At 41.9% G+C, this 19,777-nt stretch overlaps 2 protein-coding genes across 8 annotated transcripts in view; one reads left to right on the forward strand and one right to left on the reverse strand.

Annotated features, from left to right (window-relative positions):
* The window catches only part of LOC6046107 (longitudinals lacking protein), a 146,757-nt gene that overhangs the window by 8,509 nt on the left and 118,471 nt on the right, over window positions 1-19,777 (reverse strand). The window lies entirely within an intron of this gene.
* LOC119768800 lies at window positions 3,921-8,541 on the forward strand. Of its 2 annotated transcripts, none has more exons than XM_038260043.1 (2): window positions 3,921-5,263; window positions 7,863-8,541. In XM_038260043.1, the coding sequence occupies exons 1-2, from the start codon at window positions 4,258-4,260 to the stop codon at window positions 7,871-7,873; spliced, it is 1,017 nt and encodes a 338-aa protein (XP_038115971.1). In that variant the 5' UTR covers window positions 3,921-4,257; the 3' UTR covers window positions 7,874-8,541. The 2 variants fall into 2 exon arrangements, with proteins under 2 accessions (XP_038115971.1, XP_038115970.1); XM_038260042.1 differs by having other exon boundaries at window positions 3,921-5,244.

Genomic DNA, 19,777 nt, shown 5'->3' on the forward strand with positions numbered 1-19,777 from the left:
AATGTGGTTCACCACGAAGACACTTCTGGAGTTGACCTTGGGCTGCTTCTTGGGCGCTTTCTTCAACTTGACTGGATGCTCGTCCTGCTCGGACGAGGAGCTGCTGGTGGATGTGGACGCGCTCGAAGATCTGGACACACACCTGCAATACCCCTCTTTGTGGCCAACGCGATTGCAGGTATGGCACACGTGTTCCGAAAAAGGGCAGTTGCGGACGAAGTGCATCTGACCGCATTTCCAGCAGGGATAGGGAGGCGTTTTGGAGTCCTTTCTTGATGAACGCTGAGCACGATGGTCTGCTTTTGGGCCCTCCTGGACCGCGTGAACCGCTTGTGCTGAACTTGATGGTCGTCCAATCAGCGTGGTGTCCGCCTTGAGGTTGGCGTAGCGTTGAAATTCGTCGATGAGTGTCTGGAGGCTTACCGGGTTGCCCGCGGTTTCGGCTTCGATGCGTGAGAGAAGTCTGGCACGAATGTCTGCATAGTGCGGAGCTTGAAGTCCGCAGACAAAAATCAAACACTTGAACTGCTCAATTTTCAGCTTTTTGAAGTCGAAGTCCTCACACGCACGGTTGGCCTTCCCTCCGTAAGCGATGATGTCGTCGGCATCGGATTTGGTCAATTGTAGACATCGGTAGCGCTTGTTGAAAGTTGAAGTTTGGGCACCGAAAATTTTCTTCAGCGTTGCTATGGTATCAGCAAACGACACATCCTTCGGCAGCGTTGGAAGGATGTAGCTTACGTAACGACTGTGAGACGGCGTGTCCAGCTTCCTCAGCAGAAGTCGCACCTTGGCAGCATCGTCCAGCTTACCCGCATCCTCCTCGAAAAGGCTCTCGTAGCGCTGGAACCAGCTTCCGAAGGTCACGTCGTTGTCAGGATCGAAAGAAAACTCTGCGATGTTTGCTGACAGGTTTTCCAGGATTTGCTCCGTGTTGACTGGTGCCGGTGCTGCGGAAGTGAGCTTTTGCAGGATCTGAGTGATCTGCAGGATCGCTTGCTGCACATCCGCCATGCTTCCGGGTCCGGTTTGGAATCCTCGTCGCCAATGTAGTGTCCGGGGTGGACACGTAATGAAAGACCAGTTACAAAAAGAAACTAACGTTTATTGCGTCTGGTTTGCTCGGTTGCTAACAACGGAATGACAATCTAAAGAGCGAGGCCTGACCGGCCTACTTGGACGTAACACCATGCAAATCTTGAGTTGCGTATTTAAAGGACGGACTCCGACGAGGCTCACTCGCCATCTGTCGGTGGATATGCGCAACTCACGAAAACTGTCATGTTAGGGGACGGCTGGTCCTCATGCATTTTTTGCTATGTAGGGGTATGACATTTTTGCCCGTTACCGACAATTATCGACATTACCGAGGGCTTTTTGGTTGTATTTCACAAAAAAAAACCCTTAACGGAACGAGAATCGAACCACCATATGTTAAGCCGTTTTCCCGTGGTAGTTTTGTACGTAGTGATTATTTTTCTATATTTTTAAGCTAATCATAAGTGCGAGGAATACACGATTTTCAGAAAAATTTCTATTTGTCACACAATAAGGTGGATCGGGAAACAATCATCATTAACGTAGAACGGGACGGGGTTTCGCCATATTTGATGATGGAAGTAAAAATGGAAGCTTTAAAATGGAATGTTTAAAAAAGGAATGTGTAATTTTACATCTGTTTTAGACGAATTGCTGCTGAAAATTGATCCTAACATATTTTACTCCTAAAATGTTTATTATTTCGTCGGAAGGTGCAATTTTTCGTCTTTTAAGAGCATCTCCACCGGTGCGCACATAACTTAGTGACTATTTTGTTCACCCACAGCACTAGGTACTATTTTAGTTTAGTCACCCTTCCCACACCGGTCGTTGATAAAACGGGTTGGTAATATAGTCACTGCCAACCCCACCGGGGGTGAGTATCAGCTTATTTTCCAAATAAAATTTTGTTTTAATTTATTGGCATGACCAATTGGCCAAAATCATCAAAGCCAGAAGTAATTATTTCAAAAAAAAAAACTGAATTGGCCGCAACCTGGTTTGGTCCGGGTTTCCCAGGGGATGTTCCGTTGCAGGGACATTGGCAGCCCCGTATGAATATGGGCAATATTGGTGTCAAAATTCACGATTTTCAATATCACATATGAAAATTACGAAAACTGACATTTTGAACGGACTGGCTGGAACCCGGATAGTTCCGGGTTCCCCGGGGAATGTTCCGTTGGAAGGACCTTGGCGGCACCGATGAATATGGGCAATATTGGTGGTAATTTCACGATTTTCAAAATCACATGAAAATGGAAATTGTGAGTGGACTGGCCACAATCCGAATTGGTCCGGGTTCCCGCGGGGATGTTCCATTGAGCGAAAATTGGCGGAACCGTATGAATATGGGCAATATAGGTGTCAAACTTCACGATTTTCAAAATCAAGTGTGAGCATTAAGAAAATGGAAATTGTGAGTGGACTGGCCACAATCCGAATTGGTCCGGTTTCCCCCGGAGATTGGGGCACCGTATGAATATGGGCAATATTGGTGTCAAAATTCACGATTTTCAATATCACATATGAAAATTACGAAAATTGACATTTTGTACGGACTGGCCACAACCCGAATTGGTCCGGGTTCCCCGGGGGATGTTCCGTTGGAGAGACATTGGCGGCACCGATGAGTATGACAATATTGGTGTTAAATTTCGCAATTTTCAATGCAAATTACATATGTAAATTACGAAAATTTACATTTTTTTGGACTGGCCACAACTCAAATTGGTGCAGGTTCCCGCAATGGCCGCAACCTGCACAAAATAAATAAATAACACATATTGAAATTGAAAAAAAAACAATCTCAAAAGATTTTTTCTACAGTCATCCACAATCTACAAATTAAATTATGTATGTATGTATGTATGTATTTGAACCCCCGTCTATTTCAACTGAGACGGTTCGGTTAGTAACCACCATATATCTCAAGAACCTTTTTGAAGCGAAATACCTTTCTCTGGCTAACGATATCTTCTGAAATTGTACAGCCATAGATCGGTAATGCAGATGACTCGGGCCAGGCAATCCACGACTCCCTCGTCCAGTTCATGAGTATATGAGATGGCCCTGGGCTGTTTTGAGACGGTGTTAGTAGTTATATAATGGTTTGATATATACCTTGTGACATTATTTCGCCACTACGGATCAATTCATCTCTAGAGCATTAACTCCATGATGGCCGACTGGTTAGCGTCCCAGACCATCAATTCAAAGGTGTGAGTTCGAATCCCACCTGATTCTTAAAGGTTTTTTGTTCATATTCTAAGTTCAATTATGGATTCTAAATTTCAAGGGAACCGACCGGGATTTGATCCCTGAACCTTCTGCTTTCTAGGCAGAAGCCGCAACCATTAAGCCATGGAGCCGGTCACAATCTACAAATTAAATTAATTCAAAAAATAAATTCCTTCTATGTCCCTTCAACGGAACATCGCCAAGGGGAACCCGGAACCATCCAGGGTAGTGGCCAGTCCACTAAAAATTTCCATTTTCGTAATTTTCATATGTGATTTTGAAAATCGCGAAATTTAACACCAATATTGCCCATACTCATCGATGCCGCCAATGTCCCTTCAACGGAACATCCCCCGAGGAACCCGGACAAATTTGGATTGTGGCCAGTCCGTTTAAAATGTCAGTTTTCGTAATTTTCACATGTGAATTTGAAAATTGTGAAGTTTGACACCAATATTGCCCATATTCATAAGGTGCGGCCAATGTCCTTCCAACGGATCATCCCTCGGGGATCCCGGAACCATCCGGGTTGTGGTTGAGAGGTAAGATTAAGAGAGGATTTCTAGAAGAGAAACCTCACTCTCCTAAGCTTTGTTCATACTCCAAAGTTACCAATAAACCAGTCTAAGCTTGAACTCGAAACAAGAACGACGTGTTATTTAATATCCGAAAGAGTCTTACAACCACGTGTCTAGATTGAGGTCGTAGCAAATTGGCGACGAGGGTGAAAATTTCGCGATTGGATCCCTTAGTTACTTTGTGTGACTAAGGAAGAAGTATTAAGTACTTGCAGAAGTTGTGTACGACGTGCACGTGGTGTACAGCGTGGTTATTATTAAAGTAGGATAATTCGTATTGAAAACCAGTGACGGGTCGTGCAAGTACCCAACAGTTAAAGTTGAGGGATTAGTGCAAAAAATCGCTAGTGTGGGGTCGTGAAAGTACCTAAAAAAGAAAAAAAAAAACAAAAAAGTGATCATGCCGGATGATAAAACCAACGTGACGGCGACAGCACCGGTGGTTGAAAAAAGAACAAAAGGAAGATTTCCTGTGTATTTGGCGGGTCTGAACGTTAACTCATACCTGCAAACGGTAGAGATTTACTTCAAGCTTAATCAAACACCAAATGATGAAAAAGCTTTGGAGTTCATCACGAGTGTTGGCCAAGAAACAGCGAACAGAATAATAGGGAGTTTTAAGCCAGAGAAGATTGTGAACAAATCTTACGAACAAATTATTGAAAAATTTCAAAAACTACATGAAGAAAATAAAAATGTGTTCGCGGAACGATATCGCCTCATATCTCGCAAACAAGCGGTGGGTGAATCTTTAGATGACTTCGCGATAGATCTGCAAGATATAGTTGAACATTGTGGGGTGAAAGTCGAGACCGAAGCGGTGTTAGTGCAATCGATTTTTGTGGCCGGTTTAAAAAACGATAACACGCGTGAAATCATGCTGCGAGAAGGAAGCGAAGAGCTTGATCTGGCAAAATTGCTGGAAAAAGCCAAATCGATCGAAACTGCTACGCAAGAATCGCGTAAAATGGCACAACATGAGATAGTAGAAGTGAACTACATCGATCGACGTGGTGCAAGTGCGGGATTTTCGCGCAATGTGGTGAAGAGAAGCAGTATGGGTGAAGCAACACATGCTGCTAACAGAAATGCAGATTTATACAACCATCGGGGAAGCTTTCGGCCAAGTAGTTCAACAGTGTGCTACAACTGTTACAACAAAGGTCATCTTTCCTACGAGTGTACGTTCCCGAAATCGAAGAAACCCAGAAACAGCGCACCAACACCGCCAAAAGGAGCAGGATACAAACGAGCTTACGAAGAGCGGATCAACCAGCTTACAGCGGCCATGGAGGAGCTCAAATCGTCGCTGCAAGATGATTCGGATCTGTCCGATAAGCAGTCAGCAGACGGATCGGAGGACGATTCGCCCAATCTCGTAAATAATGTAAATAGCTTGTTATTGGGTAAGTTAAACACAACACCAGCTTTTGTGGATTTGACAATAAATGGTAAAAATATAACATTGGAATGTGATACAGGTGCCTGTGCAACTAGATGCTCTCTCGAAACCTATGAAAAAAATTTCAACAAAATTAAGCTCATTCCGATACACAAACATTTTTACGTGGTGTCTGGAGACAAAGTTTCAGTGGTTGGCACACTTCCAGTACAAGTAAAATTGAGAGAAAAATTATTGCACTTAACAATAGTTGTGATCAAATCTCTCCGAGAATTTACACCTCTCTTGGGTAGGGATTGGCTAAACGTAATTTGGCCAGATTGGAGAGAAAGCTTTGCTCTTAATTCCATACACACAGATGCAAGAAAACGATGGATAGAGAGAACGGTTCAAAATTTAAAAAAGGATTTCCCGAAAGCTTTTGATGAAGACTTAACTGAGCCGATCAAAGATGTAGTAGTAGATATCAAGATCGACGAAAACGCTAAGCCATTTATACACAAACCATACACAGTTGCATTTAAACACAGGGAAAAAGTTTCCAAATACTTGGACGATCTTGAAGCTAAAAACATAATAACCAAAATTGAATACGCAGAATGGGCTTCTCCTATCGTGGTGGTGGTGAAACCAAATAAAACAGATATAAGAATTTGCATGGATGGATCAAAAACAGTAAATCCTCACATAACTACTCATCATTATCCTTTACCTTTAATTGAAGAACTAATAACCAACAAAAGTGGGGCCAAGAAGTTTGTACTAATTGATTTACGTGGAGCCTACCAACAACTGGTTGTGTCTGATCAATCAAAAAAGTTGCTTGTAATTAATACTCATAAAGGGTTGTACGCATATAAACGATTGCCATTTGGTGTTAAACCAGCCGCCACACTATTTCAATCTGCTTTGGATAAAATTCTCTTTGGTATTCCCAATGTACAAGCTTATATCGATGATATACTTGTGTGGGCAGGTTCAGATGAAGAGTTGCTCGCAAAGGTCAGAGTTGTATTAGAAAAGTTAGCTTTACACAATGTCAAAATCAACACCGACAAATGCCAGTGGTTCGTTTCCCATGTGAAATATTTGGGTCACATTCTTTCGGAGGCAGGAGTATCGCCAAATCCGGAGAAGGTGAAAGCAATTGAGGCCGTGCCAGCGCCGCAAACAAAAACTCAACTAAAGGCATTTCTTGGAATGATAACATTTTATACTAAATTTGTTTCTAAATTAAATCTAATACTTTCTCCCTTGTTTAACCTATTGACAAAGGATGCGGTATGGGAATGGAATGAAGACTGCAAGCTTGCCTTTGAAAATAGTAAAAAAGCTATTTGTAGTGCACAAATACTAACTCACTTTGACCCTTCAAAACTCATCACTGTTACATGCGACGCAAGTGACGACGGTATAGCAGGGGTTCTCAGCCACAACGTAGAGGGAAAAGAAAGACCAGTGTTTTTCGTATCGCGAAGATTATCTAAAGCGGAGAGAAAATATCCTATTTTACACCGAGAAGCACTGGCCATCGTTTTTGCAATGGAAAAATTTTATAAATACGTTATTGGTCAACAAGTCATTATAATAACAGATCACAAACCATTGTTGGGGGTATTCCAAAGTAAAAAGAACAGCCCAATGGTAATTGCAAACCGTTTGCAAAGGTACATTTCAAGACTGTCAATATTTGAATTCACCATCATTCACAAACCAGGCAGAGAAAATCACGTTCCAGATTGTCTATCAAGACTACCTCTCAATGAAAAACCTAGTATCGCGGATATAGAAGAAAGTAAAAGAAGTGCACCAAATTTTCTAAATTTTCTTGTTGAAGATCAAGCTTTTAACTTAAATGCAAAATTAATAGCCGAACAATCCAAACTCGATCCAGTTCTCGTCTCAATTATACGATTCGTAGAAAATGGTTGGCCAACATACCCAAGACAAAAACAGTTTAAAAACTATTTTTCGAAAAGGCACGACCTCAGCATAGAAGCGAATTGCCTAATTTTCAGAAATAGGGTTGTCATACCAACTTCTCTTAAAGAATTTGCTCTTCAGTTATTGCATGCGAACCATAGGGGAATTCATAAAATGAAACTTATTTCAAGGCAATTTCTATATTGGGAAGGAATAGGTACAGACATAGAGAATTATGCTTCTTCTTGCAAAACATGTCAGTTAAATGGTATAGACAGAACGCCAAAAATATATGGTAATTGGCCAAAAGCAACAACTCCATTTGAACGTGTACACATAGATTTTTTCAAAAATTTAACCGCACATTTTTGATATTGATAGATGCCTTTTCACGGTGGATAGAAGTCAAAAGAATGAGTAAAACTGCAGCAGAAGAAGTTGTTCAAGAATTGGATAATATTTTCACTATTTTTGGGTTTCCATCCACTATTGTCAGCGACAACGGTCCACCATTCAATAGTTTAAAATTTGCACAGTTTTGCAAGGCGAGAAATATTGAGCATATATTTTCACCACCTTATCACCCAGCTAGTAATGGGCTAGCTGAAAGGGCAGTGCAAACCACAAAAGCGGTGTTGGATAAAATAATAGGCGAGGGAGATTCTCATTCATCTTTACAGATCGACAATAAAATACGGACATTCATACATCATCACCATCAAACTCCGAGCACAGGTGACAACATCATACCCAACGAACGAATTTTTGCATTTCAACCAAGAACACAATTTGTAAACCTTAAGTTTAAACCCAGCACTTTCGCTGAGAATGATGAATTGAAAACAAAAACTAATTTTAAGGTACAAGATAAAGTGATCTACACACAAAAAGTAAATGGTAGAAGATTCAGCTATAACGCTACAATAATTAAACCATTATCTGAACTTGTTTATCTCATTGAGGTGGAGGGCTCAAGCCGCAAAGCGCATGCAAACCAACTTAAGATTATTCCACAAAATCGTTTTGTGCTAAAAAATAGTGTTGATTCAGAAATCTCAAAAAGCACTACTTCATCCTCTTGCTCAGAAGTATCAGATGAAGAAGTCGACACGAAAAATAATAACCCAGACTTAGATATTTCAAAAAAGAGTGACAAACGAAAGTCTCTTCGCCGCTCAAAAAGAAAACGAAACTATAAACATACTAACCTGAATTTGGAAACATTAGTTAAGAAAAAGTGAAATCAATATGTCTAATCTTAAGGGGGGAGATGAGAGGTAAGATTAAGAGAGGATTTCTAGAAGAGAAACCTCACTCTCCTAAGCTTTGTTCATACTCCAAATTTACCAATAAACCAGTCTAAGCTTGAACTCGAAACAAGAACGACGTGTTATTTAATATCCGAAAGAGTCTTACAACCACGTGTCTAGATTGAGGTCGTAGCAGTGGTCAGTTCGTTGAAAATATCCATTTTCGTAATTTTGATATGTAATTTTGAAAATCGGGAAATTGAACACCAATATTGTCCATATTCATACGGTGCCGCTAATGTCCGCTCAACGGAACATCCCCAGGGGAACACGGACCAGTACGGGTTGTGGCCAGTCCTATGAAAATATCCATCATCTATGTTCAGTTTCGTGGAACCATAAAAAGTCCATTTAGAAAAAATCTTGATTCTCCTTTCACTTCAAGCAGATGTCAAATATTTGTGCGCGCTACTAGCGGGCGACTAAATTTGGTCACCCGCTGTTCACCGAGGGTCGACCCAGGGTAACCAGGTCAAAATATGAAAAATCTGGCAAAGTATCGAATAAAAATCTGGGAAAATCTGGCAGACGAAAATATAACAATTCTGCATGGTGAAGGGGAGGAAAGATATGAATTAATTCAATAATTTGTAAAATTCAGATAGTTTAACTGATGTTATGACCTAAAAATGTCGAATTTATATTTTCTTTAATAAATACACAAGCTATTTTTGTTTATTTTCAATTCAATTCGTTCATTCTAATAAAAAAATTGTTCTCAATTCTCAAAAAGTAAAAAATCTGGCAAAATCTCTCAATATCTGGCACAGAGAAGGATGAATCTTTATTCTGGCTGACATTTGAAATATCTGGCATTCCCAGATTTATCTGGCAACCTGGCAACCCTGGGTCGACCTGCTATTTTATGAGCGCGTTTATGAGCGACCGGTGTGGGGAAGAGTGATGGTGGAGCGCTTCCAAATCCTTAAGCTATGAACAAGATTGTCCGTTCGACGCAGTGGTGAACGTAGAACGCTGTGCCAGTTCGATTTTTCCATCAACTGTCAGTCGAACAATCTACAGGGGTTGCTTTGTTCAATGGTCGATGACTGGCAGGCTATGATGACAGGCGCAAAATTTTGCGTTTGCGTCCAGGCCTGACGGACAATCTTGTTCTTACCTTTACTGCGCGCGCCCGGTGGAGATGGTCTAAGATGTCAAAAACAAAAACAATGACTTTTATATCCCGCCGTCTGACATGCATGATTTTTAAAACCCGCCAAACAAATCGCAGCAAACTGGGTTGAACAGATGAAATTTTCCTTGTCAAATAAAATTATTTTTTGTGGGCTAGTCACGAATCTCTGCCGGATGTTTAAAATAATAAATTCGATCCGCCTGAGCCTAGATTTGAGTGAAGGAAGGTTAGTGAGAGTCCAAAGTTACCCTTAGCCTTCCAGAGTCTTGCGTTTAATATGATAACAATTATCCTTTTAGCTTTACTCCGCTTAGAAGTGCCTTTCAACATGATGGATGTTCTGTTCGAAATTGCACTAGGACCATAATCCATCCGGAATTTCAAAAAATATTCCTGAACTGCCGCTCAAGCTTAGCCAACCGTAGATGAAACTGACTATGGCAAGCCAAACGATTCTCCATCCAAAAGACTTGTTCGTACGAATTTTGGTGGTTTAATATCAGGACTAAGTCGATGAGCGCGTCAAAAACCCGTCCTCAGATATTTTAAGAAGTGAACAAAAACGAATAACTCATAAATAAAGATATAGTAAAAAAAAGTTTTATTATTAAAACACAACTTATCACGTTTATCACTAGGTAGAGCACAACATTACAAATAAACATCCAAAACAATTCCTTCAGCAGAATGGCACACTGGAAACGTAAACTTCTTGACTGCCATTGTAAAGCCCCACTGGTAATCCAGAACCAATATCTCTCCTAATTAGCATTCTAGCAGGAGAAACCAAGACTGATTCATGTTCGAGTTCGAACTTAACTACTCCAGCCGTGGCACTAGTCCTCGGACGTCGAAATGAAATCCATCACAATCCGAGCGGCACAATTCACGTGGATATTCCAGGAGAACAAGGAGAACCAAGCGCTCAAGGTCGAGCGAGGTAAGGAGCATTTTTCAGGGCCGGAATGGGATCCGGAAGGCGTTCGCCCCGTGTTCTGGTTGATTTGTGCTCGGTGAAGGCATGAGCTTCCAATGGTTTGGGGCGAAATCATTTGTTAAAGCTGTATAGAACGTGGTTAAATTAATAAAAAAAACTAAATAATATTAAAACAATAAAAAATCTAAAATATGTACTACTAACCAATCGTTTCCACGCCCGTCAAAAATATTCACCCAATTAAAAAATAGGTTGACAACACCCAGTTTGCTCCGATTTGTTTGGCGGGTTTTAAAAATCATGCATGTCAGACGGCGGAATATAAAATTCATTGTTTTTGTTTTTGGCATAAGTTTACATAAAGAATATTGCACAAAATAGTTTTCGCACCTCAACTTTGGAAGACAGCAAATTTTACAACTGTCAAAAAATGTTAGAGGAAGTTGCTGGTCGTCGGGTCTGAGAGATTGGGCCGCTCGGGCAAACAATAATCGTGGCAGATTTCGCGGTCATCGTCGTGTGTGTGTGTGTTTTGGTACTTCTCCTGATTCAGTTGGAGGAAGTTGCCGATCGCCGCGCCCTGGAGTTCGGGCTGTCCGGGGCAACCGGTATATGTTGCAGAATTCGGTCCGATTGGAAGAAGTTTCCAGTCGCCGCATCCGGATGCCTGAGCCGCATTCGTAGCCGATTCCGTTGCCGTTGTCATCGTTTGAAGTGTATGCGTGTGTGCGCGTGTTTGATGCTTCATCTGGTCCGGCCGGAGGAAGTTGCCGGTCGTCGCTTCCGGAAGTTAGGCGGCTCGGGCGACCAATAGTTATTCGCGGCAGATTACGTCGTCACCTGAAGTGTGTGTTTGTGTTTTGATGATTCTTCCAGTCCAGTGAGAGGAAGTTGCCGGTCGTCGCGTCCGGATGTTTGGGCCGCTCCGGCGTTCAACATTCGTGGCAGATTCCTTCGCCGTCGTCTGCGTTAGAAGTGGGTACGTGTGTGTGTGTGTGCGTGTTTTGGTGCTTCTTTTGAACCACTTGGAGCAAGTTGCCAGTCGTCGCGTCCGGGAGTTTGGGGGGCTCGGGCGTTCAACATTCGTGGCAGATTCCGTCGACTGGCATCACAACGGGTGACAATTCGATGATCATTCTGTCCACTAAAAACCGAGGACAACGAGGACTTAGATAAGTATTTTTTTTCTTATGAGTTATAAACATGACACTTTGTTAAAATTTTTGTTATTTTTCAGGTGAATATAGCAAGTGTGATGATATCTCATGGAACTTGACTGCTGCTTGCATAATATTGTTTGGGTAAGTAATTTTCTATATTTAGTTTTTGTTTTTTTTTATTTCTTTTTAGTCACTTAACTGTTATCTGGGCGATTCGGGACAAAACAATTCCACCCAATTTGCAAATTTAGCCAAAATTGTATGGAGACTTGTATGGGTGAACCAATGACACAAAATAGCTTATTTGGTCATAGGGAAGGCCCCCACAAAGTTTGAGCCAAATCAAAAAACACAAATAAAATCCATTTCCGGTTTTGGTAGAGAATTGCTCAATAAGAAACTTTTTTTTATGTAACAGCAAAAAATCAATCTTTACAAAAACAAGATATCATAGTAAACATTTATGTGGAAAGAAGGTTGGCACTAACTTTAACATCATTTTCTTACAATTAATTTATTGTTAAACCTTGAATTAAAAGTCAAAGTAGTTATGTCACAGACATAACCGGAATGCCGTAGGCCTACGTAAAGTTTGATATGTGGATATAGGGTTTTCCATATCTTAATTTTGAAGAATTAGCTAGATACTTTAGATAGATTTACGGAATAAGATCATGGATGGGACATGTACCCCCCGACACGACAATACTTACACACCCTTAGGCCAGTAAACTCAATCAGAAACGGAGTTCAATTCGAATCGTTTACGATTTCCGTTTCAAATGCCTCCAACCGGTTTCGTGTACGAAACGACGGTCGAGCTTGAACTCTTTGCGAAACATGTTGGCTGAATTATCGGGCGGTCATTCCAAAAAAAACCAGCTAGAAGTCGCATGACAAAAAACTTTTGCTAAAAAGAGATAGCTAATCTGATGCAAAATAAAATCCACAGCTGCAGCTACTTTGAAAATGTTGGTAAATTTATGACTAGAATGTCATTTCAAACACCAACACCAAAGAGAGGAAGGAAAGAAAGGAATGAACTACGATTTTTTTTTTGCGAACCGAATGTTTGGTAGTAGAATAGAGGGGAGGGAGTGGGGTTGGGATCGCGAGCAGCTTCAGAAAGCTGTGCAGTTCGTCGCCCCCAAAGACCAACATTTGTTTTTGAAAGGCATTTCGACGGGTGAAACGAGGGACGGAGAGTGAGGACAATTCCGAGGAGTCCTCACCCCCTTCCTATTTGTTTGAAAATCACGGCTCTGCCTACGAGCGGCAACTTGCTCAGCGAGAAGGCAGCAGGCGCGCGCTTTTCTGTTGTTGGAGACTCGTCCCGGGTGAGACGGGGGACGGGGAGTGAGGGCAACTCTGAAGAGTTGGGCAGTCCTCACCCCCTTTCTCAGAAGATCCAAACGGTCCGGTCATCGAAAGGCAACTGGCTGACGAGAAGGCGATTTTTTTTTACTGTGAACAAACACGGACCACTGCGACACTTGCGTATCTATTGTAGTATGATCTGTTCTCAGGTTTTCTGTTTTGCTGCTGTTTACAGCCTGCCGAACGATCGTCTTCCGTAGCGCTATTGTTTGAGCGAGAGAGTATTGACGAATTATTCGAGCAGTTGCCCTCTCTCATTCCTCAGACCAATCCCCCCCAATGCCATGCAACACGAGCACGAGAGACCGATTCGAGGACGTGGAGATGAGCGAGATTGAGGGGAAATCTCGTTTATTGTTGACCCATCTAGTGATCGTTACCGATCATATAGACCAATCTTCAGCTCGAATTTTGCCTGAGAGCATGTGACCGAGTCAAAAGTAGCATTTGAAGCTCTTCTTTGTGTACTTCTATAGAGTTCTTCAACGCTCAGACTCAGTCGCCAACAGATCGTCCGAGAGATTGGATGGGATGGGATGGGAATCGAGCATTCGTTGGAGAAGGTTGTCTTATTCAACATGATTCGTCGCGTCCCGGCGCAAAACGCCGGCAATATCGCCCTACCTGCGGCTCAAGCAGGCAAAAAAGTGAGGATTTCCAAAAGGAAGGTTGAGGCCTCAACTGATGGCCAAAAACCGGGGATTTCCAAAACAAATGTGCTTTTGGAAGTGCCATCGAACAGCAAAAAGACGAAAAAGAGCGACGGTACTGTACCGATGGATGAGGAGGAGGAAAACTCTTCGTCGCACGAGGAGCAGCTTTTGAAGAACATCAAGTTCGCTGGACTGTCTGACGAGGACCAGGTAGCGGAATGATGATGGCCCTCCACTAACCCCCGCCCATGGGATTACATGAAGTTTATTTATCTTGTTAGATATTTTTGTAATTTAACTGTGTTTTTGATTCATTATTTATGTATTTATTCTCTTGTTTTAAACCATGCGCGTCCATCAAAAAACCTTTATTTCTTTAACATTGCATTGAACAGGGACCATCTGGGTATTGAGATTATTTCCCCCCGCCCCATCTCACACACATATGAGTCCATTCAAGGGTTTTACCGCGCCCAGAGTCGCGTTGCTTTTGATAAATTTGTCATATGAGGCCCAGAGACGTTTGTTCTCGTGTACCCAAAGAGACGTGTACCATTATACGGATGCCGACTGTCATAACGTGCCTCCTTCACAGCAACCCTCTAGGGATTTAACACACGTGAACTTCACAAATTAACATTATTCTTAACGAAACACAAACAATGCCGTTTAAACACATTAAAATTGTCCTCATTTTTTACTTCACTTGGCAAATTGTTGTATAATTTTATGCCCTTATAATATAAAGAGTTCTGTGAAGATGCAAGTAAGAACGAAGCAGTTCTTATTTCATCTGCAAACCGAGTTCTATGTGAATGTATGTCTCGTCCCCTTTTATCCTTTCATTCAAATACTCTGGAGCTTGGCCTTTTGCAATTTTGTGCACCAACATTAATGTCAAAAACGTTACTCTTTGTCTCACTGATAGCCACTGCAGTGTTTCCAGCATAACTCGCCTAGGTGTCCTTCTGTTGCATTTGAGAATCAATCTCATCACTTTGTTTTGTAGTTTTTGCAGTCTATTCATTTGTTGTTCATTTGCCAGATACACAATTGAGGGACAAAAATCGAAATGGGGAGATATCAACGCTTTGTACAAAAATATTAAGCTCCACTGTGACAATTCCTTCGACAATCTACACAAAACACCAAACTTCTTCGCTATTTTCTTCACTATGTGGTCAATATGCTGCTTAAAACTCAGTTTATCATCTATCAACACGCCAAGGTATTTGATTTCCGTGACTCGTTCTACAACTTCTCCAGAAATGTTCACATCATTCCAATGATCATTCACTGCTTTGTTGGCTATTATCATGCACTTTGTTTTCGAGACGTTTAGTTTTAGTTTCTTATGTTTAAGCCAGTTGGACAGATTACACAGATCACAGTTGAGTTTTGAATAGCAGCAAAAGCATTGTCGGAAGAAATAAATATCACAGTATCGTCAGCAAAAAGGTTTATATCACAGTATTTGAGCACTCTTTTCAGGTCATTGATGTACAGAATGAACAGGATTGGGCCAAGTACACTGCCTTGTGGGACACCAAACTTGGTTTCTAGCGGACTAGATATCACAGAGTTGAATTTCGTTTTTTGGCTTCTAGTTTCCAGGTACGACGAGAACCATTCAAGTGTTTTTTCCTTCAAACCGTACTTGGCGAGGACTTTTATGAGCTTTTCCCGAGATATTGTTTCAAACGCACGTTTTAGGTCGAGAAACACTGCGATAACTTTAGATCTTCTAAGATGTTTAGGAACACTGAATCACTTTCACTGGGTGAATGGTACACCACACCAAAGCGTCCGGGTTTCATTCCCTTGCGAACTTCAATAGCGAGAAGCCAGTTTTTCCCCTTTTGACTATTTATCAAGCTACTGTAACCAACACTCGAATGGACATAGATTAACACTCCCCCGGTGTGCCGCGAGGACGAGTAGCAGTTTAACTGCGTGTAACCTCTAATATTGAACTGATCACTTTCCATTTCTCGTATCACGTGTGTTTCGGTAATTAAGGCCAGCTTTGGTTTCACAGATTCGATCAACAACTTCACTTCTACAAAATTTGCTGACAAACCACCACAATTAAGGCAAATCACTGGATATCTCCCTGATGGAACTGGTTGCTATTGATCGTGTTCAATTTGCTGACGTTTTCTCGCGACTAGTCTTTTGTAAATGGCACATTCATGACTGAACGCAAAGTGGTCAATGCTTAAGTTCAGTTTCCGAGACTTGTTCATCCGTTCACAGTTTATGCACTTCGCCCGCTCAGATGTACACTCTGCTGTTCTATGTTGTCCAGTACACTTAGCACACACCTCATTTCCTTTGCACTCTGTACTTTTGTGTCCATAGTTACAACATTTGAAGCAACGAATTATTCCGAAACACTCTATCACTCTGCAACGTTCCCAGCCTAAGTTCACTCGTTCGGCTTCTAGCATGATCTCATGTGAAGTTGCATCCACTTCTAACACATAAGTGTACGAAATGTACCCAGCTGCATTTTCCCTCTGGTATTTAGTGATCAGTTTCAGCTCCATCTCTTCTAACAACTCGTTCTGGTCGACCAAACTCTCCTTTAATTCCCTTTCACTTAATTCATCTTCTACGCCAACGATTTTCAATCGCGGTTTCTTGGGTTTGGGAACTGACACTTCGTACTTTTCACCGAATTTTTCCTGCACTGATTTAATCACTGACTCAACTTGATCAGCTTGCTTAACACCCAAAATCACCGATCCACCGTTTCCTTCTCGCACTAAACTGATATTGTTGGTTGTTCTATCGATCTGGCTACGCAATTCTTGTTTTGTTTCACGAGTGGTTTGATCAGCTTTCGGTTTCACAATGATTACACTATCGGTTTTCTTTTTGGCGTTTCATTGATGGTTTTTCTCCATTTTTCACAACCGTTGTGAACAGCGGTTTATTCTTTGCGGCTAACTGATCACTTTGCTCACTATCTGCATTCTTGCCATTTTTTGTTTGAGATCGCAGAATGCGACCACTTGCAGCATCCACTGTTTTTCCTTTTTTTTCTTCAGACCATTGATTAATTTGATTTTTAAAAGCTTCCATCCTTTTTTCCTCTGATTTGTTTTGATCTTCACACATTTTTGCAAACATGTTAGACATGTCACTTTTAATTTTTCTGCTATGTTTTCTTCCATTTTTGCAATTTTTCATCGATATCGTTTTTATTTTTTCCATGTTTTTCATAATTTCATTGCATTTTTCAAGCACACAGTTGTAGCTCGTTTGGGTCTTGCGGCAACCGTGGCACAAATATTTTATTCCAATGTTTGTTGAAATGGCCTTGAAACCGTGTTTATCCACTTCTCCACAGCAATTCAAGTGCGTTATTTTGCCGCAAGATCCAAAACACATCACTTTTTCTTGTTCTTCCTTGATAGCTTTGCTACACACAGTACATGGCACAGCCAACGACATCTCGCTGTGTGCCTCGACCCGTAGGTCGCGTGTACACAAGTGAATAAACTATTTTGACTTAGCTTCGATTTTCAGGATTTTTCCTCAAGAATAACTTCACAAATTCTCCACTCATCGAAAATCCAACTTCACTAGCAGAAAGTATTCGCGATAATCTTTCGCTAGCATCAAATTTCTTTCACTTGGGAAACTTTTGACACGGATAAAAATCACATTAAAGTTTAAGAAAACTGAGCGCGATACGTTCTTTCAACTCGCTCGACACTTATTGCGGAAGCAAAGGAGAATGAAGTGAAACAGCGAAAGGAGAAATTGCCTCCTTTTTATGTGCGGCAATCAGCAGGAACGATCGACTTTCGAGCGGGGCTGGTTGAACTCATCAAGTCTGGGAAAGTCCAAGGCAACATTCGCCTGTGTCAGGATGGATTTAAGGTGCTGGTGCAAACCAGGCAGCACTATCACCTGGTCAAGGATTACTTGACCGAAAACGAGGCGGAGTACTTTACCCATGATGTCGTCATGGATAAGCCGTACAAAATCGTCGTCACTTCCTGAGCTGAAGGCAATCCTGAGCTGAAGGCAATCCGAGCGGTTTTCAACATTATTGTGTCGTGGGAGCGATACCGACCAGTGCATCGTGACGTCACACAATGCTTCAACTGTCTGGGCTTCGGGCACGGAGGTAAGAAATGCCACCTAAAGCGTCGTTGCGCTAAATGTGGTACCGATGCGCACATCACATCCCAGTGCATCCAAGATTCGCTGGTGAAGTGCCTTAACTGCAACGGTGAACATTCGTCAACCGATCGAAAGTGCCCCAAGAGAGCTGAGTTCGTTAAAATTCGGCAGCAAGCATCGACGAAGAATCAGTCTCAACATCGCAGAAATTCTCCAGCCCTAGTGGAGCAAAATTTTCCACCTCTTCAACCGCGACGGCAGGTCCCGAACCTGGCACCGTATCCGTTGGATCCAAAGAAGAGAGCAGAGATAAATCATCCGCCGCCGGGCTTCAGCCAGGAACCGAGACCATCGCCACCGGGCTTCAACCAGGAGCCAAGACCAACCCAAGAACCAGCAGTTGAGGAAAATGGTAATGATCTTTACACCTCAACTGAACTCCTCAATATTTTCAAACAGATGTCCGCTGCACTGCGTGGATGCAAAACCAAGACCCAGCAGATTGAAGTGCTGACCTCGTTCGTCATTCAGTATGGATCGTAAGTCCCTCAAGCTGCTGAATTGGAACGCTTGCTCCATTAGGAGGAAGAATTTAGAGCTGGTGGATTTTCTTCGCGAGAAGGAGATGGACGTAGCTGCCATCACGGAAACTCATCTGAAGCCCGGTGAAAAAGTTTATCTGCAAAACTACAAGATCGCGACGCAGCTCGACAGGACAACCTCTGGAGGAGGAGGTGTCCTTGTTGCTGTTCATCGTGATCTCAAGCCACGCCGGCTGCCACACTTCTAGCTGGACATCATCGAGGCCGTTGGGGTGGAAATTTCCACTTCTGTTGGCCCAGTACTCTTCATTGCTGCATGCTGCCCACGAAAGGTGAGCGATATCCAGAAGCTGACCAGGCGGAGCGCAAAGTACATCATCGCTGGTGACCTCAACGCGATGCATGAAGTTTGGGGCAACAGCAGGAGAAATTGGAACGGAGTGATTCTGCACAACGATCTGCAAAACGGATACTGCAACGTTGTGAGTCCAGATCGACCAAAGAAGGTGGCTCGGTCTGGGAATCACTCAATCATCGACTTCTTCATCACCAATATGGCTGAGAACGCAGCTCATCCTCATCGACAGCAACATCGACTATGATCAACACCCTGAAACTTCTGCTGATATTGATCGTTCGCTGGAGGTGATCCAGCAGGCTATCAACCAAGCAGAGCCAACGTTCGGGAGATTCCTGTTAATTTTAAGGTAACTGATATTGACGTAGATACTAAACACTTGATTAGACTTAGGAATGTTTATAGAAGACAATATCAACGGACTGGGGACCATGACAAAAAGATTTCTGTTAACAATTTGAACAAAATCATACAAGACCGACTTGACAATATCAGAAAACAAGAATGTTCAAAACATGTAAGCCAGCTTGGGAATTATTCAAAAACCATTTTGGAAACTTTCAAAAGTTCTTAATAACAAACCAAAGCCTATTCCTCCTCTTATTGTTGAGAATTCTCCCTTGATTACATCCGAGGAAAAGGCAAATGCACTTGGGCTTCATTTTGTTAGTTCTCATAACTTGGCACTTCTATGACCAGTCGTAAAGAAACATCAGTTGCAAATAGTATTTCAACAATTAATAACTCTACCTTTGAATTTCCTGCAAATTCCCATGTTTCTGGTGTGGAAGTCAAAGTTGCAGTAAAACAAATGAAAAATATAAAAGCGTGTGACTTTGATAACATTTTTAATCTAGTATTGAAAAAACAGAGTGATCAGTTCTTTAAACATCTAGCCAATATTTAATTATCTAGCTAATATTTTCAATAAATGTTTGCAACTTGGTTACTTCCCCACCAATTGGAAGCTGGGCAAAGTCATA

This window comes from Culex quinquefasciatus, chromosome 3, assembly GCF_015732765.1.
Source record: "Culex quinquefasciatus strain JHB chromosome 3, VPISU_Cqui_1.0_pri_paternal, whole genome shotgun sequence".
NCBI classification, from domain to species: Eukaryota; Metazoa; Arthropoda; class Insecta; order Diptera; family Culicidae; genus Culex; species Culex quinquefasciatus.

Coding starts and splice junctions, on each gene's coding strand:
- LOC119768800 (XM_038260042.1), top strand. CDS start 4,258: ATGCCGGATGATAAAACCAACGTGACGGCGACAGCACCGGTGGTTGAA. Junction 5,245..7,862: donor CGCCCAATCTCGTAAATAAT/GTAAATAGCTTG, acceptor TCATCTTTACAG/ATCGACAATAAAATACGGAC.